The 20,594-nt window shown below is 41.6% G+C and overlaps 1 protein-coding gene across 1 annotated transcript in view; it reads left to right on the plus strand.

The window, feature by feature from the left end:
* Nucleotides 1–8,262, plus strand: part of MYO10 (myosin X) — a 302,652-nt gene extending 294,390 nt beyond the window's left edge. The window contains exons 37-41 of the mRNA XM_089674827.1: nucleotides 2,161–2,297; nucleotides 3,814–3,934; nucleotides 4,525–4,977; nucleotides 5,264–5,455; nucleotides 7,227–8,262. Of these exons, the coding sequence (XP_089530953.1) occupies nucleotides 2,161–2,297; nucleotides 3,814–3,934; nucleotides 4,525–4,977; nucleotides 5,264–5,455; nucleotides 7,227–7,334 (1,011 nt within the window). The 3' untranslated portion in view covers nucleotides 7,335–8,262. The remainder of the gene's footprint in view (nucleotides 1–2,160; nucleotides 2,298–3,813; nucleotides 3,935–4,524; nucleotides 4,978–5,263; nucleotides 5,456–7,226) is intronic.
* The last annotated feature ends 12,332 nt before the right edge of the window (nucleotides 8,263–20,594 follow it).

The raw sequence follows: 20,594 nt of genomic DNA on the forward strand, positions 1-20,594 counted from the left end.
CCAGCCAATGCCACCATCCATCTTCCGGGTTCCCTTCCCTGCGAGAACCGAACCGGTGGGAGATTCAAAAAAGTAAAAACATGGCATACACACAATACATTGTAATCTGTTAGGATTACATTACTGTATCAAACCATTTCACTTAAATTTTGTCCCTAGTGCTTTGTCCTGTGCCCTGCCTACACTTTTACAGTTCTTTCTGCCTAGAAACTTGAGAGCGGTCATGGCATCCAAAAAGCGTCCCTTTAGGTCAAAAGTGGTTTTAGATCAGCTAGAAAACAGCGATAGTGAATTAGAATCACTTGCAGAATTGAGCGATAGTGGTTCGTGGGGAAATTCGTCATCACACTGAAAGCAACAATTCTGCGACTGAGCTCAGTGATGTGCGAACTTGGCACTCTATTTCAGATTTCAGTTTTTTGCTTTGATTACATTATTGAATTACATTTATTATTACTATATTATTATTTTTTAAAGTTATTTATTATATTATAATTTATGATTTCATGTTTCAAACTTTATCATAGCTGGGATGTTTACTAGGCTCTTGTTCGGACAGATTTAACTGAGTTATTCCTAAGAATTACAGGCCTACAATACAAAACAAATTTCCATGCAAAACAGTGTACCGCTTTGACATTAAAAAATATTGACATAATCAGACCGCCATGGAGGCTAATAGCATTCCTCAGTGAATATGATTGGTTGCTGTGTAAAACAATAGAAGCTCATAGGGATTTTTCAGACAGGTGGTAATGACTTATCGCCCTCTGAAGAGCAACCCATAGTGGATCATTTTAAAGAGGGCAGTATAGCAGTGGCTGGCAGGCATTCAGGAGGCACTACTGCTGCTTCCTGATGCCTGTTTATTTTTTTTTTAATTGTTGAATGGCAATAATACTGTACATTGCAGGACCACACAACAACTGTGGGCCAAGCATTTGGCTCGCTGCAGTTACGGTGCAGCCCTGTTGATCTCAATGGGTAAATATGACAGGCAGTGCCACCTGTCAAACTCTACAGCCAGCATTCAAATTTGTCACAATCCAAGCACGCATATAGCCCTGGTAGATTTCTGGTGGGCAGCTGGAGGTGAGGGTGGGGGGTGGTAAAATTGCAGTTTGAAAGAACTGATAAACTAATCTAAACTGCAGTATAGAATTATAGTTCATTCAGGCTTTCTGTTGTCGTTTTTTTATTAGTTTCAAATTTGTTATATTTAGTCACTATCAATTTTTGGTTATGTTACTGGACCATATTGTTCATGGATCTGACTCATTTTCCACTTTTGTATAATCAGTTTTGCACAAACATCATTTGTCATGCATTTTCCTATAAACACTACCTAGATTAATATGTCGGTGGAATTCTGTTTTAAATAGAACAAAATGGACACATATTAATAACTGTTAGGCAGAGCCTGCTAACAGTGCTGATATATTATATGGAACATCCTGACTCCAAACACACCATACAGGGCTTCAATTGTTTGCACACATTTTGAAATTCACATTACTGTTAGAAGCCAAGAAAGTGGAGGCTGCTAGTGATCTCTGCATTCTGCCTTGCACTTTTCTGGTTTGTTTCTGGATTTTTTCAAGTCAAAGTATTGTATATTTATTTTTAGTTTTGCAAAGAGTAGCGAAGGATTAAACCCATCAGTTTATTTGTTTCTGGGTGTCCATCAGGGGCGCAGATAACAATAAAACTAGACAGGTGCACTAATAATAATAATAATAATTTCCCACTGTATCAAAAACTATACAAATATTTTCAGTGATTTACTGTAAGTTAGAAGAATTCCAAATATAGGTTTATTTTGATTGCACATTCACAGAGGAAGTGCTAAAATAAGTAATTTACAACGCTGCAAGCTTTTTCAACATAGGCAGGAAGAGGTACAGAGCAAAGTATACAGTGCAAGGTTTGCTGGTAATTTAGCACTGCCTTTAGGCCCCGTTCACCTATAAGTGATTTGGAATCGCAGGCAGAATCACTGCTTTTTCAGTCGCTAGAGGGAACCTGTGTTTCTGATAAGCGATGTGTAAAGGGAGCCTCAAAGTAGTACAGTACCAACGTTTCTCAGACTGTGTATAATAATAACAACCTTTGTACTTTTTTAACATTATACTAATATTTACTGATATTTTTTTTTTTTAGGTTGTAGAAAAGCTGATTCGGGGGCTGGCAATGGAGGATAGCAGAAATATGTTTGCTCTTTTTGAATACAATGGGATCACAGACAAAGCCATAGAAAGCAGAATGGTGGTGGCAGATGTGTTAGCAAAATTTGAAAAGTAAGTTCTGCTGTAGCTTGGCAACATCTTATTGCAATATTTTGAACCATTTTCATAACTTATGTGTTGCAATTTTGTTTAAAAAAGTAAACCTGTGCTTTGCCCATGCTTATACTTACCTTCCTTTCTCTCCCTTTCTGTATTTGCCCAAAGAGGTGACATGAAATATCTTGTACTTCCAGGTAAGGGGAAGCATGTGATATGACATCCTGTGTCCCGTGTGACAGTTTTGGTAGTTTGCGATTGGCCATTTAACCACTTCCCGACCGGCCGTTGCATATAAACGGCCAGATGGTGGCAGTGCAGGGTCGGGTGGCCGTTTATAAACGGCCTCCCCGCACCCTGCTTGTGCGCGCTCCCTGGGAGCGCGCAGCACCGCGATCCGGTGCTCGCTGCGTCCTCCGGACAGTGAAACACCGATCGTCGGACGGGACCTCTGTACGAGGTCCCGATCATGTGATCACTGATTGGCCAATCAGTGATCACATGCAAAGTAGTAAGCAAGATGTCACTTGTGACATCATTGCTTACTACGTGTGAAATCTGTGAATGATCACAGAGGTCACATGGTACAAGGCTATTCACAACAGCCTTGTACCATGTGACAAGCTGTGACCAATCACAGCTCACTCAGTACTTCTCAATGAGTGCAAGAATGCAGACAGAGAGAAAGAGAAATGATTGCTTTTACTTCCTATATGGGTGTAAAAGCAATCAGTGTAAAAAAAAAAAAAAAATCTTCATCACCCCCCACAAGTAATACAGTGTCACCATGGTGACACTGTACTGCTAGGGTGACAGTATGTAAAAAAATAAATAAAAATGAAAAATAATAATATAAAAAAATAAAATAAAAATGTAAAAAAAAATGTTTAAAAATTATAATTTTTGGTTATAAACTAATTTAGATTTTTCTTTTTTACTAAAAAGATAACGTAATCAATTTTGGCAAAGATTTATGATGAAATATTATTTATTTGCAAAATTTTATAAAAAAAACACTTCTTTTCAAAATTTTTGGACATTTTCATTTACATAGCAAAAAAAATAAAAATCCCAGTGGTAAATAAATACCACCAAAATAAAGCTTTATCTGTGTAAAAAAAATGATAAAAAATTCATTTGGGTACAGTGTTGCATGATCGCGCAATTGTCATTCAAAGTGTGATAGCGCTGAAAGCTGAAAATTGCCCTGGTCAGGAAGGGGGTAAAAGTGTCCGGTCTGGAAGTGGTTAAACATCCAGTTTTGTCACATAGGAAATGAAGGAGTCCTCAGCACTGTAAAAGCTCCAAGCTGTGCTTACACAGGGCCTCTTCTCCTCACTCACCCAGGGTGAACAGGGCAGCGAGAGTGGAGAGAAGGGAGTATAAAAGTTAAAGTAAACTGGTGCTTCGTTCTGCGTAGGCAAAGCACAGCTTTACTGGTCCCTTATTATAGTTACACTTTCACAAAACATTTTCTGCATTTGTCTACATTTCAGTGGGTGACTATATACTGTGTTACTTTTCACCACAGAATTGCTGTCAGTGCTGAACCAGGAGATCAGCCATGGAAGTTCTTCTTTAAACTTTACTGCTTCTTGGATACAGAACATGTGCCAAAAGACAGTGTTGAATATGTGTTCATGTTTGAGCAGGTAAGCAAATAAATGCTTAAAAATTAAAAATGATAAATACGGTGATTTGTCCACTGATTGTAAGCTCTAACGAGCAGGGCCCTCTGTTTCCTCTTGTACCAAATTGTTCTGTAACTGTAATGTCTACCTTCATTTTGTAAGCTTTTGGCACTATATAAATCCTATATAATAATATTAATAATAATTTGTCACTTGAAGAAGGAATTTCAGAATGTTATACAGTAATATGTTTCATACACTAATTATTGCAATGACTAGGGTGATATCTGACATACAGTCTAAGGACCTTCTCACATTTGCAATACTATTGACAGCGACAGGTTCCCTATGAAAGACACAGCAGGAAGGTGGACTACTCACCCGCTTGCTTGTGGCTCCTTCACAGGCTGCATTAGCGAGGTGTCAATCTCTTTGATGAAACACATGCTGCAAGGACGGGCGCACCACCTCACTGATCCAACAATCCTGTTCTTGCCAATGTCAGGACTGCAAGTGTGACATAGGCCTAATTTATGTGATTAAATCATTTAATTGAAAAATCAGTTTAACTTATGCACAGTAGTTTGCTGACCTAGACCTTGTATTTTTAGGCACATGAAGCTGTTATTCGAGGTCATTATCCAGCACCCGAGGATACTTTGCAAACCTTGGCAGCCTTAAGGTTACAGTATTCGCAGGGAGATTACAGTCTACACACTAATGTGCCAGAGATGGAAGACTTTTACCCAATGCACAGACTAAAAGCCCGTGTAACTCAGTCCACCAAAGCCTCTACAATATTTGAAAGATCTGAGAGGAAGAGGTCCAGTTTCTTAGAAGGAACATTAAGGAGAAGCTTCCGAAGTGGCTCCATGAGTAAACAGAAGATAGAAGAGGAGCAAATGCTGGACATGTGGTTGAAAGAAGAGGTCCTGTCAACCAAAGCCAACATTACTGACAAATGGAAGAAAATACAAGGGCTGAATCCAGATCAGTGCATGTCTAAGTATATGGCTCTGATAAAAGAATGGCCTGGCTATGGATCAACTTTGTTTGATGTTGAGGTAGGAGCATGCTATCACTGAATGGGTTTTCATATAATTGATTGCACATCATATAATTATTTTAGCATTGTTCTAGACAGCAAAATAACTCTATTCACCATTATATACTGGTTGTCATGTTATGTGCAAAAAGTTACTTGTATAGCATAGTTTACTCCTTTCTGTAGCAGTTAGCCTGGTACATTGATTTTAGCCTATTTTATAAAGTATAACTTCCCTTTTTTGTAATATATCCTTTGTATCCTAGATATGCCTTAACATTTTATGTGCTTTTTTTTAATTTCAGAGCAAAGAAGGTGGATTCCCACAAGAGTTGTGGCTGGGTGTCAGTGTTGAGGCTGTTTCTGTCTACAAAAGAGGAGAGGGGAGACCTTTGGAAGTGTTTCATTATGAACATATCCTTTCTTTTGGTGCTCCACTTGCCAATACCTACAAGATTGTTGTTGACGAAAGGGAACTTCTATTTGAAACCAGTGCGGTAAGTTTATAGGGGAAGTGTGGCTACACACTGGTATCAGACAGAGTAATGGAAAAGGCAAACACATTGTAGTCATCAGCTAGAAAAGACATAGCAAGCATTTTTAACCCATGCAACCTTTAACACACATTAGGGCTAGGTTCACACTGCTGCAATCCAAGTTTGATCCAACTTTCAGTGCGTAATGCAACTTGGATGCAACTTTGTATTGGTTTGCATATTCCATGAGGCCAAAATCATGCAATCAAAATCAGAAAAGTAGTACAGGAACCTTTTCCAAAATTGCAACATGCTGAGTTCCATTGGGCATCATTTAGAACAATGTGATTTCCATTGTCATGCGATTCTATGTGACTCTGTGACTCAAGTTGCATCTGAAATCACAGTAGTGTGAACGGAGCCTTAAGGACTAGAAGGAAAACTGGAGTGGGGAGCCAAGCAAAACCTGGCAGACTTAGCTTTGCTCTTGTGTGCTGTGTGAAGGTGGTTGTGTCCCTTTCCTCTAATCAATTCTCAGACCTCTCCCCACTAATGTAATTTCAGCCCTCCAGCCCCTGCTCTTCAGAGCTGAGAGGTCCTATGTACATTTTGCACTTTGAATGGATGTAGGGGAAAGGCAGCTGTAGATAAACAGGTATAACTTATGTAGGAGGGATTGTTTCATCTCTGTGTATCACCTGAGTCCACTGGGTATATGTGAGGGTTTACATCCACTTGAACATAAAACTCCCAGTGTTTTCTCACATCTGGGGAACTGCAGGTGTTATATACAGCCAGCCATAGAACTACATGGCTGTATGCACTTTTACTTGTGTAAACAGAGATGCTCTTTTGCCACCGATGCAAAAGAACAATTACAGCCATGCAGTTCTATGGCCAGCTGGACATGCCATTTGTGACTCCCTGGACCCAGGAAAATGCCAGGAGTTTTATGCTAGAGCTCCTCTGCATCTGCAAATGTCTTTGTCATGCACCTTAAAGTGGAATACCACCCAAAAGGGGAAGTTCCTCTTTAATGCTTTGTCCAACGCTCCCCATTAAAACCCTTTGAGGAACGTAAGATTTTGGAACGCCAAAAGAATCAATTTTTTGTTTTTAAAGTTCGTACACTTCAGTTGCTGTAACTAAGCCATTTCATGAAATAATTGGCAAAAAGCTAGATCCATTTGTTGATAAGAACTAATATTTTGACTCAAACCAAAAAAAAAGAAGTATTTTAAGTTCTTAATCAGATGATACAGGCAATTAAAAACATGGGACAAATACGTCCCTTGGTCCTCAAAGGGTTAAGGATTGGCACCTTTGGGGAGCGGGTACCCGAACTTGACAGGTACCCGCTCCCACTTCCAACGCCTAGGCGATCGGAAGTGGAAGTTGTCCTCCCTCCCCGCAGTTATCTTGAACATGTGACAGGTCCCAGAAGACTACAGGGCCATTCACAAAGCGCAGCGCTTCTCGCGCATGCGCATTGGGCACCCAGCTGTGAAGCCACAAGCTGTCACAGCTGGGTGCCCAAGCTAAAGATGCCGGTTCTAGGGAGAGAAGACGGCCAGTGAAACCAGCAGTGGTGAGGACACCGCTGGACCGAGGGACATGTAAGTGGCTGTATTTTTTTTACAGTTTTTGTAGCTGCTCACTTTTTTTTTTTCAGCTGGAACTCCACTTTAGGACCTATTAATCTGAACTGGCATTTTTAGAGCTTTTCTGTTTATTGCTGATAAAAAAGATGTCTAGTATGTATTAAACAAGTTTATTTTTCTCCTTGATACAGGTGGTTGATATTGCAAAGCTTATGAAGGCCTACATCAGCATGATAGTAAAGAAGAGGTTCAGTACTACACGATCTGAGAGCAGCCACAGTCAAGGGAGTTCTAGGTGAAGACAGTGATTGTTGCATATCGGCTGTCAACACTGCCTGGGTCTCACATACAAACGGTGCTTTAAATATTAATAGCTGGAAAAGTTCTCATCTCTTCACCAAGTAATGCCAAGATGATTCAGTGCCTAAAGCGTTTAAACTGCCAGCAAAATTCCCAAAGCTATACTACTTCACACTGACAATTGCCTTAGAAAAAACAAGCTGCCTTTAATGCAGAGTGACGTGCCTTCAGTCCGAATTCACTCTCAGCGGCCAAAAATGAGAAGTGTGCCCACCTGTTGTCCTCAAGGGAAAGTATTGGAGTGCTGCAGGCAGCCTTCTCCAGGGACATTTACCTGAAGCAGCAAGCATTTTGCTTGGAATTTAGTATTTTGCCTTTTTGTGAATATTTGAGTCTTAAATTCTATTTTTATTCTAAGTTTCAGAAGAAAGGGAATGATGATGTGCAATTGTGTGTACAGTGTATTTGTTTAGTTATTTGTATGTTTCTCAACAGTTCAAATGTCAGTAATGTTAAGATTCCAACCTTACCATGTTGTATTAAGTTTTCTTTATAGCCAGTATACTGTACATCATCTATCTGCTGTATTTTAAATTAAGAGATGACATAGCTAATAGAATGGTAACCAGTATTTATAAACTGCCTTATTCTGAAGATACTTAAACTATTTTGGTAGCACTTGGTCTACAGATGTTTTCTTTACTTGATACCTTTTGACATAATAGCAAGGTCAAAGTGCTTGTAAATAGGTAAATGTGAGTGTTCTATTTTTGTATTGAAAGGTTTAATATGAAGCTAAACATCATACCACCCAGTGGGAAGTGTCAGGAATCAAATCTTTAAACTGCAATGGAAATGATATATGCTGAAAGGTTGGCTTCATTGTAAAATAAATACTTGTCAATAAAATGTTGTATTTAATATGAACTGGCTTAGGAATATGTTATTTTAAAAGTACACTATACTATGTAACGATTTTGGGTTTCCAAATTTTAAAGCCCAATTACAATTTCAGTTTAACTACTTCAAGTCCGGACACTTTCACCCCCTTCCTATCCAGAGCAATTTTCAGCTTTCAGTGCTATCACACTTTGATTGCGCGGTCATGCAACACTGTATCCATATGAATTTTATAGCAATTTTTTGAGACAGATAAAACTTTATTTTGGTGGTATTTATTCACCACTGGGATTTGTATTTTTTTTGCTGAATAACTGAAAAAGTCCAAACGTTTGAAAAAAAAAAAGTGTTTTTCTTATAAAATTTTGCAAATAAATAATCTTTCTTCATAGATCTTGACCAAACTGTATTCAGCTATCTTTTTAGTAAAAAAAAACAAAAAAAACCCAAATTAGTTTATAACCATTATTATAATTATAATTTTTCAAAAAACTTTTTGACATTTTTTTTTTATATTATTATTTATGTTTTTTTTTTAACATACTGTCACCCTAGCAGTACAGTGTCACCATAGTGACACTGTACTACGTGTGGGGGTGATGAAGATTTTTTTTTCTTTTCACTGATTGCTTTTACACCCATAAAGGTTGTAAAAGCAATAATTTCTCCTTCTCTCTGGCTGCATTCTTGCAGCCATTGAGAAATACTGTGTGAGTTGTGATTGGTCACAGCTTGTCACATGGTACAAGGCTGTTGTGAATAGCCTTGTAACATGTGACCTCTGTGATCATTCACAGATTTCACTAGTAGTAAGCAATGATGTCAGGAAGTGACATCTTGCTTACTACTATTCATGTGATCACTGATTGGCCAATCAGTGATCACATGATTGGGACCTCACAAAGAGGTCCCGGACAGCGATCGGTGTTTCGCTGTGTCCTCCGGACACAGTGGGCACCGGATTGCGGTGCTGCACGCTCCCAGGGAGTGCGCACAGGCAGGGAAGCAGAGAGGACATTTATAAACGGCCACCTGCTCCTGCAATGCTCCCGTCCAGCCGTTTATATACATGGGCCAGATGGGAAGTGGTTAAACCAGCTAATAAGTTCCAAGCGCATTAAAACCAAAGGTGTACAAATTGTGTTTTATTTGGAAAGCATCCACAGCCTGAGTAGAACTGTCTGTCCCCTGGCAGAAGCTGCAGAGAGGAACCTTTGCTTTCTGTAGAAGCAGTGGTCTCTCTTCAGAGGCCTAACATACCACCTGCTGAGTCTGACCATTCACAATGCAATCAAAGCTCATGCTCCCTAATGACTGGAGAGCTCTAGGTCTGACTTAGCATGGGACATGTCACACCTTGACAAGATGTATGCGTAACCTGAGCTTCTGTTATCTATAAACAGATTTTTTTTAGCTGCATTGATCCACATAGATTAATGCAGGCTTAAAGCAGTATTAAACCCAAAAGCAAACATTTATTATATTGCAGCTTACCAATTCTTAGATGTGATGGCTGCATTAGTTTCCATTTTTAGGCTTTCCTTCTATAGTCTTCTGGTGATGCAGCCAGTAAGTCTGTTTTTTTTAAAGCTCTTCAGCAGAATGTATCGGTTTACATGGATGAGACAAACCACTTAACACTGGCAGGGATGATTAAAATAATCAACTTTTATTTATTCATGTAAAACCCTTATCCCAAAAAGAAAAAAAAACTGATATAACTAAAAACTGATGCAGCCACCACATCTAATGATAAGTAAGCTTCAATATAACGCATTTTTTGTGCTAGGTTTAATACCTCTTTAATGTCAATATACACAGAAAACAACAGATGTCTGCATTCTTATGCAGTGCAATGCACAGCACCGCATGTCAGTGCAGTGTAGTTATGCATAAAATAGAGTAAAAGAAGAGTAAACAGTGCAATGCATTGTAACAACGCATCACACCACCCCTACATATCACAGCCCAGAGCTCTACATGCAGGCTGGTATGAAAATAGATGGAAATACAAGTCAGATGCAATATTTAATAATTAAATTACTAAAAACTGGACATTTAACATTTTTAAACATATTACATTAAATGTAAAAAAAAACTGTATATTTCTATTAAAGTTTAGTGTTTGAGATGTAGTTTCAACATCCTGTGACCGAATGCATTAGAGCCTCCTTAATCTCCCTGCTCACGCAATGCATTGCTCATGAACAAGCCAAGAAATATGCGTTCTTGGACCCCACTATTTCCACATTTGGACATAAAAAGGCAAAATATTCATATATGAAGGTACAGATCAAGTAGCACAATGTATTGCCTGCTTCTCCTACCAAAGACATGTCAAGAGGGACTTCAGGAACTTAACATGTACAGTCTGGAGGAAAGAAGGGAAAGGGGAGACATGACTGAAACCTTTAAATACATCAAGGGGGTGAATAAGGTTCAGGAGGGCAGTATTTTCAACACAAAAGCAAAATCAAGAACACTGGGACATGACTTTAAAATCACTGGAGGAAAGTTCAAAACTAATCTCAGAAAGTACTACTTTACTGAGAGAGTAGTTGATGCTTGGAACAGATTTCCAGCAGAGGTAGTGAGCCAGTCAACAGTAAATAGCTACCAACATGCTTGGAACAAGCATAGATCTATACTCAGACAAAAAGTTAACAAACCCCCCCCCCCCTTAAAAAAAAACAAAAATAAAAAAACGAGCAGACTCGATGGACTAGTCTTTTTCTGCCGTCACTTTTCTATATTTCTATGTACGTTGCACTAAGAAAGTAAAATACATTATACTAACTCTACCTGAAATTGCAGTAGATATAAATCCTATTTTTGTACAAATTTCACAGGCATTCAATATACAGGTGACACATATTACAGAGGGAGAGCCTCTTTTCTCATTGTTGGGGCTGATTTCCTAATTGAGCCTTGCCCTACCTTCCAATGTAGCATTGTCCAAAAGTATCACTAACTGACTCTGTCTATTGCAACTATCCAGCATAGGGAATAGGGAAATTATACATACCGTATTTGCCGGCGTATAAGACGACTTTTTACCCCTTAAAAATCTTCTCAAAAGTCGGGGATCGTCTTATACGCCGGTATACGGCATACTGACACTTTTTAGGGGGGCGGCGCGTTGCCGCCGCCGCCCCCCCCCCTTCCCCCAATGGAAGGGACACTAAGTACAGGGGTGGGCAGCGGCTGTTTCTTACCTGGTTCCGGTCCCACGACGATCTGGTCCAGGAAGCGCGGCTGCGCCTTCAGTTCAGTCACTGGATGTTCGTGCGGCTGCTCGGCTCCGCCTCCTCACCAGTGATTGGCCGCCAGAACTGTAGCTCAGGAAAGGCACACAGGCGGCCAATCACCGGCGAGGGGGTGGAGCCGAGCGGCCCCACGAAAATCGAGTGCAGGACCAGCAGGTAAGTGGTCAGTGTAGAGGTGCTGCTGCAACCACATATGCTGGCTGCAGCAGCACCATACGAGAACAGGGTCAGCAAGTGTCAGTGGGAGGAATAGTGCCCCATCATTGGTGTCACTGATACCAATGATGGAGCACTATTCCTCCCACTGATACCAATGATGGGGCACTATTCCTCCCACTGACACCAACGATGGGGCACTATTCCTCCCCCCCACTGACACCAATGATGGGGCACTATTCCTCCCCCCCACTGACACCAACGATGGGGCACTATTCCTCCCCCCCACTGACATCAACGATGGGGCACTATCCCCCCCCCCCACTGACACCAATGATGGGGCACTATTCCACCCCCCACTGACACCAATGTTGGGACACCATTCCTCCTACTGACACCAATGATGGGGCACTATTCCCCCCACTGATACTAATGATGGGGCACTATTCCTGCCACTAATGCCAATGATGGGGCACTATTCCTGCCACTGATACCAATGATGGGGCACTATTCCTGCCACTGATACCAATGATGGGGCACTATTCCTGCCACTGATACCAATGATGGGGCACTATTCCTGCCACTGATACCAATGATGGGGCACTATTCCTGCCACTGGTGTGCATTGTAAGAGGGGTAGTCTTATATGGCGAGTATAGCTCAAACACTAAATTTTAGCAGGAAAAGTAGGGGGGTCGTCTTATACGCCCAGTCGTCTTATACGCCGGCAAATACGGTACCTATATATAAGTTTTAAAATACTGTTAAGAAAGCAAATGTAGCTCTAGAAAGCCGATGGCTGAATTTCAAACTATAAATAATCATAATAATCAGGAGAGACACTGACCACCCTGTGCACAATGTCAACAGCTACCTCAATCGCTGCTCATATATCCACTTCTGGGCCCTATCTGTCTCTGGGCAGGGGTCTGCCTTGGACCTTTTTTGTACATTGAAAATACAGCTGCCATTAGAAAATAACGAGGGATTACAGTGTTGACTGCAATAAAAAAAAAAAAAAAAAATAACTAGTTGACTGGCTGTGTCTAGCTTCAATACTTTTAATTCACTGACCTAGAACAACTTTGCAGCAAATGAAATATTGAAATGGTAATGGCAGCCTACATACTTTCTCAGTATAGGTTTTTTGTAAAGTAAACTTGTGGTTTATCACCTACAGGACTAAAGGAAAGATGTTACATAGTCTGGCTAAAAAAAGACAAAAGTCCATCCAGTTCAACCATTAAAAAAAAAAAAAGTTATAATCCTACACCCACAGTTGACCCGAGGAAGACAAAAAAAAACCCAACAAAGCATGATCCAATTTGCTCCTGCAGGGGAAAAAAATCCTTCCTGATCCCCCGAGAGGCAATCAGATATTCCCTGATTCAACCTTACTTATAAATGTTAGTATCCAGTTATATTTTGTGTATCTAAGAAACAATCCAGGCCTTTTCTACAGCAATCCACTGAGTTGGCCAGAACCAACTCTTGAGGGAGTCTATTCCAGATTTTCACAGCTCTCACTGTGAAGAAACCTTTCCATGTTCGGAGATTAAATTTCTTTTCCTCCAGACGTAGAGTGCCCCCTTGTCCCCTGTGATGACCTCAAGGTGAATAAGAAGTCCTCTATAAGCTCCAAGTTCGCATGGTCAGAGCTTACACAAGGTTAAGTCCTACCTCACAAATATTGATATTGGCAAAGAAGGCCATTTTTAATGGAGAGGATTGTGGCACCCACAGTGCATTTGGCAAACAGTGGGGTGGTTTACAGATACACCTGCAGCAGCTTAGATACGAACCCCACCTGCCACTGGAAGATTTATCATAAGAATGAGAGAAACGCATCCAAGAATGTATTGTTCATGAATGAAATGTTTTATGTATTTGAATTGTTTGGCTAGCTACAAATTTTAGTACAGTCTATCTAGAATGTGACAACCCAACAGCTCCTGCAGAGGATTCAGTGATAAATGCCAATTACACTTCAAATACATTTTGTTATAAAATATCAAAACATTTGACACTGACCTTTCTGCTGATTACTGCAACGCCTGTTGAGTCTTCTCACTGTATAACCAGCACACATTTGCCCGTTTACCCACAAAATATTCTTTAATGACCATGCCGCAAGCAATAGTCTAACTACAAACCTCAGCACTAGTGATGAGCTGAACTGCCCAGGATTCGGATCCTAATGGGTTCTGTGAAGATGTTCAGATGTCGAACCCCATTGAAATCAATGGAAGCCGATTCTGCCAGAATAAAAATGCCCATTTTCTGGACCAATAAGCAAGGGGTGTCAAAAAGAGCAGGAGTAGGGGCTTCTGCTCTGGAGAACATGTAACACTGTGAAAAAAATTAAAAACTGGGATTTTTTTTTTTAATAATTCATTTAGAAGGAAAACTAGTTTAGTTGGCCATTTTTTAAGGACCAGCAGAGATTTCACACAAAGCAAGCAATACAAAGAGAACAGGATACTTTTTCATACAAGTACATGGTACAGAAGGCACATATCAGGAATATGAAATGTTAGCTTTACATATTCTTTAAAATTAAACTAGGGATGCACTGATACAGGTATCAGTATCAGTGCTGATAGCGAGTATTTTCATGAGTACTTGTACTCATGAAAATACTCCCAATACTTTGTGACACGATTTGTGTTCATTTCACATCCCTGCAGCTTACTCTCTTCTCCTACCACTGGGCCTCAGCATGGGATGCCTGCAGGGAGGTTTCCCGCATCGCTTTTGTGTGAACTCGGGCTATGACAAGCCTGGGTTCACACAGGAGCAGTGGGGAAAGCTCATGCGATTTGGACATTAATCACATTCCTGTTCAAATCGCATGCAATTCTTTGCGGTGCAATTTGCGTCGATGAATGCAAATTGCACCACAAAGTATCAGTAATTGGTAGTACTTGACTGAAAGTATTGGTATTTGTACTCGCAGATAAAAAAAACAGTACTGGTGCATCCCTACTTTAAACTAAACATGCTGTGTCATCTGGACCCACCTCTGGATTGTCTTCAGCCTTCCTTTTGGATTTTCTTGACCTGCTCCCCCATCCACTCTCTATTTTAGCTGTATTTTTCCCTTACCATGGTCCATCTTTATGGGGTAACATTGCCCACTTCGTGGGTGGACAGTGGTTGGCAAACCATTAATTGGTTGGTAGATGATATTACTGCTTGAGTCTTGGTGACTATGCATTTTGGTCTGTTAATGGTGAGCTTGTGGTTCTGTTTAGTAATAAAGGTTAAAGTTTATTTTATAATTAAAATTGATTTAACCCTTTTACTGCCCTTTTACTGTATGTCTTATGGCAATGACGGCAGGGGGTTTTATACACACATCCTGCCTGCTACAGCAGCAGAGAACCTGTATACACTCCACAAGCCGACTGTCGGCTTTTCCTGATCACTTTCTGTGCCTCCTGGAACTGTGAAGTTTTACCAAATGTTCAGGTTATTTTAAAACATTTGTGCAAAAAAACACAAACATATGACAGTTGTTAATGGAACCTACAATCCTATGCAAGTGTATAAGGCTGACAATGCGTAGGTGCCTCTGCTTTCATCTCTGTGGCCTCACGGTCATCCTGGTTATTACTCAAAGGAACATTGGCTCACCTACAGGAGGTTATTGCCCTGGACAGTGTGCTAAGGCAACGAGTTCCTAGTCAATGCGCACACTGACCAGAAACCCCACACCCCTATTTTGTTGTATTGTTCCAGTTTTACTGAGATGCATACAAGGGCATGTCCACTATGGCCTATTTGTTCTGTGGGACCCAGCTCTACTGCAGCTGACTTCTCTTCTCCCTTTTAGGGGCAACCAATTTGTCACCCCATAGTGCACTTTTGTAAGGTATGGTGGCTAACTTTAGTGTAGCCCTCCTTTAGATGGGTTATGAGAAATGGCTCTCCCCAAAAAAGATATTGTGCTAAACCTGTAGGTAAATACGAGAACCAGATCCTAAGCAGGGGTAGAAAACTTTTGAGAGGTTGAGATCTACCTGGACAAGATGGAAAAGATCAAAGATCAGTTGTGGTCATGTCCACTATGGCCTATTCTGCAGGGCCATGCTCTCTTGTAGCTAACTGCTTCCATCCTTTGTAAGGACAACCAATGTCAGTCTATAGCAGGGATAGGAAACCTTTGAGAAGTTGAGATCTACAGTACATGGACAAGATGGAAAAGATCAAAGATCAGTTGTGGTCATGTCCACTATGGCCTATTCTGCAGGGCCATGATCTCTTGTAGCTAACTGCTTCCATCCTTTGTAAGGACAACCAATGTCAGTCTATAGCAGGGATAGGAAACCTTTGAGAATTTGAGATCTACAGTAAATGGACAAGATGGAAAAGATCAAAGATCACAGGGGTGCAGTACCCGTTTTATTTTTTTTAAAAGAAATGAACTAGTAAGCCCCCAATAAAAAGTAAAGACGGCACAAAGAAAACCTAGAAGAATCTACTATAACTAAAAAATATAAACTTAGCCTACATTAAAAGTTGGCTTCAGTGAGAAACTCTGCATTTTCTTTCATTCACAATTTTTTTCATGTCTGGGGAGTAATTGGTCACTATTACAAGGCTGATACTGGAGTCATAATGAAAACAAAATATCTGGTACTGCAGGCTGATTTGCTTTACTAGTTTCAGGCCTTGTTATCTGCATTGATTTTTGGCCAATACAAGTAGTGTGTAGGGCAGCATCCAGGGCTCAGTAGTACGTAGGTCTGTGTAGAGAGGTCAGTAGTACGTAGGTCTGTGTAGAGAGGTCAGTAGTATGTAGGGCAGTGTACAGAGGTCAGTAGTATGTAGGGCAGTGTACAGGGGTCAGTAGTATGTATGGCAATGTACAGGGGTCAGTAGTATGTAGAGCAGTGTACAGAGGTCAGTAGGATGTAGTGCAGTGTACAGAGGTCAGTAGTATGTAGGGCAGTGTACAGGGGTCAGTAGTATGTAGAGCAGTGTACAGGGGTCAGTAGTATGTAGAGCAGTGTACAGAGGTCAGTAGGATGTAGTGCAGTGTACAGAGGTCAGTAGTATGTAGGGCAGTGTACAGAGGTCAGTAGGATGTAGTGCAGTGTACAGAGGTCAGTAGTATGTAGAGCAGTGTACAGGGGTCAGTAGTATGTAGAGCAGTGTACAGGGGTCAGTAGTATGTAGGGCAGTGTACAGAGGTCAGTAGTATGTAGGGCAGTGTACAGGGGTCAGTAGTATGTAGAGCAGTGTACAGGGGTCAGTAGTATGTAGAGCAGTGTACAGAGGTCAGTAGTATGTATGGCAGTGTACAGAGGTCAGTAGTATGTAGGGCAGTGTACAGGGGTCAGTAGTATGTAGAGCAGTGTACAGAGGTCAGTAGTATGTAGAGCAGTGTACAGGGGTCAGTAGTATGTAGGGCAGTGTACAGAGGTCAATAGTATGTAGGGCAGTGTACAGGGGTCAGTAGTATGTAGAGCAGTGTACAGAGGTCAGTAGGATGTTGTGCAGTGTACAGGGGTCAGTAGTATGTAGAGCAGTGTACAGAGGTCAGTAGTATGTAGAGCAGTGTACAGGGGTCAGTAGTATGTATGGCAGTGTACAGAGGTCAGTAGTATGTAGGGCAGTATACAGAGGTCAGTAGTATGTAGGGCAGTGTACAGGGGTCAGTAGTATGTAGAGCAGTGTACAGAGGTCACTAGTATGTAGGGCAGTGTACAGGGGTCAGTAGTATGTAGAGCAGTGTACAGAGGTCAGTAGTATGTAGAGCAGTGTACAGAGGTCAGTAGTATGTAGAGCAGTGTACAGGGGTCAGTAGTATGTAGAGCAGTGTACAGAGGTCAGTAGTATGTAGAGCAGTGTACAGAGGTCAGTAGTATGTAGAGCAGTGTACAGGGGTCAGTAGTATGTAGGGCAGTGTACAGAGGTCACTAGTATGTAGGGCAGTGTACAGGGGTCAGTAGTATGTAGAGCAGTGTACAGAGGTCAGTAGTATGTAGAGCAGTGTACAGGGGTCAGTAGTATGTAGGGCAGTGTACAGAGGTCAGTAGTATGTAGGGCAGTGTACAGGGGTCAGTAGTATGTAGGGCAGTGTACAGAGGTCAGTAGTACTGTATATCGGGCAGTCTATAGAGGTCGTTGTACAGGAGTCAGTAGTAGGTAGGGCAGTGTACAAAGGTAAGTAGCATATTGGCAGTATACAGAGGTCATTAGTATGTAAGGCAGGGGTCAGGTGGGTATGGTACAGGGAAGTCATGAGGGCAAGACACAGGGTGGCAGGTAAAGTATGGTATTGGGGGGTCAGGTGGGTATGGTACAGGGAAGTCATGAGGGCAAGACACAGGGTGGCAGGTAAAGTATGGTATTGGGGGGTCAGGAGGGCATTGTACTGGGGGTCAGTGGGGCACAGTACTGGGGGGTCAGAAGGGAATGGTATTGTAGTATCAGGAGGGCATGGTGCTGGGGGATCAGGAGGGCTAGAGTGTCAGGAGGGCATAGTGCTGGGGCATTAGGAGGGCTGGGGTGTTAAGAGGGCACAGAAGCTGTTGTTTAATGCTGAGTGGCTCAGGGAAGCTGCTGCGGCAAACCTACGTGTTCTGCACTGATCCCTGCTAGCAATCCTCTCTCGCCTTCCTACATGATATTACCCACAAGCCCCTTCAGTCGAGGAGGGCCAGTGGGAATGAGCACACAACACTTAGGGGAAGGGCACGTATGCAAGGGGTGGGTGCTGCCTCTGCAGTTTAGGACTGGGTGAGCGTGCGCCTGCGCTGCTCTGAAGCTCTGGGAAAAGGACTGGCTTAGCAATACTGGGATGCGTTTGTGATCTACTCACCACCTGCCTGCAGTTAACAGGTAGATTGCGATCAATGGGTTGCCGAACCCTGGCCTTTTGTGCGCTTTTAATAGGTATGATGGCAAACACTAGTCAGTTTGACTTTGCTCACCCAAGGGACTCTCCAGTACAATTTTCTTTGTAGTTGATAAGCCCTTGGTCCTCCTCAGTCACATTCAGACCTACTAAATTGCAGATGATGGACCCTTGAGTCTGCAGCCCATCAAGCTATTCCTCAGATGTACAGTATCTATATTCTCTTCACTTTTAAATCCTACTGATTATAATAGACCATTCAAAAACCAAATCCCACTGACATTTCTACAGGATAACAGGATAACATATGCAATTTTTTTTCCAGTTTCACTTACACTAGTGCTTCTATGCAGTATGCAGAAGGTTAAATTTGGAGGATGTCTATGACTTGTTTACACTAGTGGCAGACCTTGTCACCCCTCTAAAAAGCTATCCATGGTGGATCGCTTTTGAAAGGGTGGTTGATGGGCAGCAGGTAGATGATATACAGTCATGGCCGAAATTGTTGGCACCCTTGATATTTTTCCTGAAAATCAAGTATTTCACACAAAAAAGGTATTGCATTAACACATGTTTTGCTATACACATGTTTATTCCCTTTGTATGTATTGGAACAAATATAAAACAGAGGCAGAAAAGCAAATATGACATAATGTCACACAAAACCCCAAAAATGGGCTGGACAAAAGTATTGGCACCCTTAACTTAATATTTGGTTGCACACCCTTTGGAAAACATAACTGAAATCAGTCGCTTCCTATAACCATCAATAAGCTTCTGACACCTCTCACCCGGAATTTTGGACCACTCTTCCTTTGCAAACAGCTCCAGGTCTCTCTTATTGGAAGGACACCTTTTCCCAACAGCAATTTTAAGATCTCTCCACAGGTGTTCAATGGGATTTAGATCTGGGCTCATTGCTGGCCACTTCAGAACTCTCCAGCGCTTCTTTGCCATCCATTTCTGAGTGCTTTTTGACGTATGTTTGGGGTCATTGTCCTGCTGGAAGACCCAGGATCTTGGACGCAAACCCAGCTTTCTGACACTGGGCCCTACAGTGCGACCCAAAATCCTTTGGTAATCCTCAGATTTCATGATGCCTTGCACACAGTCAAGGCACCCAGTGCCAGAGGCAGCAAAACAACCCCAAAACATCATTGAACCTCCACCATATTTTACCGTAGGTACTGTGTTTTGTTCTTTGTAGGCCTCATTCCGTTTTCGGTAAACAGTAGAATGATGTGCTTTACCGAAAAGCTCTATCTTGGTCTCATCTGTCCACAAGACGTTTTCCCAGAAGGCTTTTGGCTTACTCAAGTACATTTTGGCAAACTGTAGTCTTGCTTTTTTATGTCTCTGTGTCAGCAGTGGGGTCCTCCTGGGTCTCCTGCCATAGCGTTTCATTTCATTTAAATGTCGACGGATAGTTCGCGCTGACACTGATGCTCCCTGAGCCTGCAGGACAGCTTGAATGTCTTTGGAACATGTTTGGGGCTGCTTATCCACCATCCGGACTATTCTGCGTTGCAATCTTTCATCAATTTTCCTCATCCGTCCACGACCAGGGAGATTAGCTACAGTGCCATGGGTTGCAAACTTCTTGATAATGTTGCGCACTGTGGACAAAGGCAAATCTAGTTCTCTGGAGATGGACTTGTAACCTTGAGATTGTTGATATTTTGCCACAATTTTGGTTCTCAGGTCCTCAGACAGTTCTCGTCTCCTCTTTCTGTTGTCCATGCTTAGTGTGGCACAGACAGACACACAATGCAAAGGTTAAGTGAACGTCTCTCCTTTTTATCTGCTTTCAGGTGTGATTTCTATATTGCCCACACCTGTTACTTGCCCCAGGTGAGTTTACAGGAGCATCACATGCTTGTAACATTCTTATTTATCCGCAGTTGTGAAAGGGTGCCAATACTTTTGTCCAGCCCATTTTTGGAGGTTTGTGTGACATTATGTCGAATTTGCTTTCTTTCCTCCCTTTTTTTGTTTTGTCCCAATACACACAAAGGGAATAAACATGTGTATAGCAAAACATGTGTTAATGCAATACGTTTCGTGAGAAATAC

The sequence above is a fragment of the Staurois parvus genome, unplaced genomic scaffold, assembly GCF_062004578.1.
Source record: "Staurois parvus isolate SC_StPar_1 unplaced genomic scaffold, SC_StPar_1.0 ptg000153l, whole genome shotgun sequence".
NCBI classification, from domain to species: domain Eukaryota; kingdom Metazoa; phylum Chordata; class Amphibia; order Anura; family Ranidae; genus Staurois; species Staurois parvus.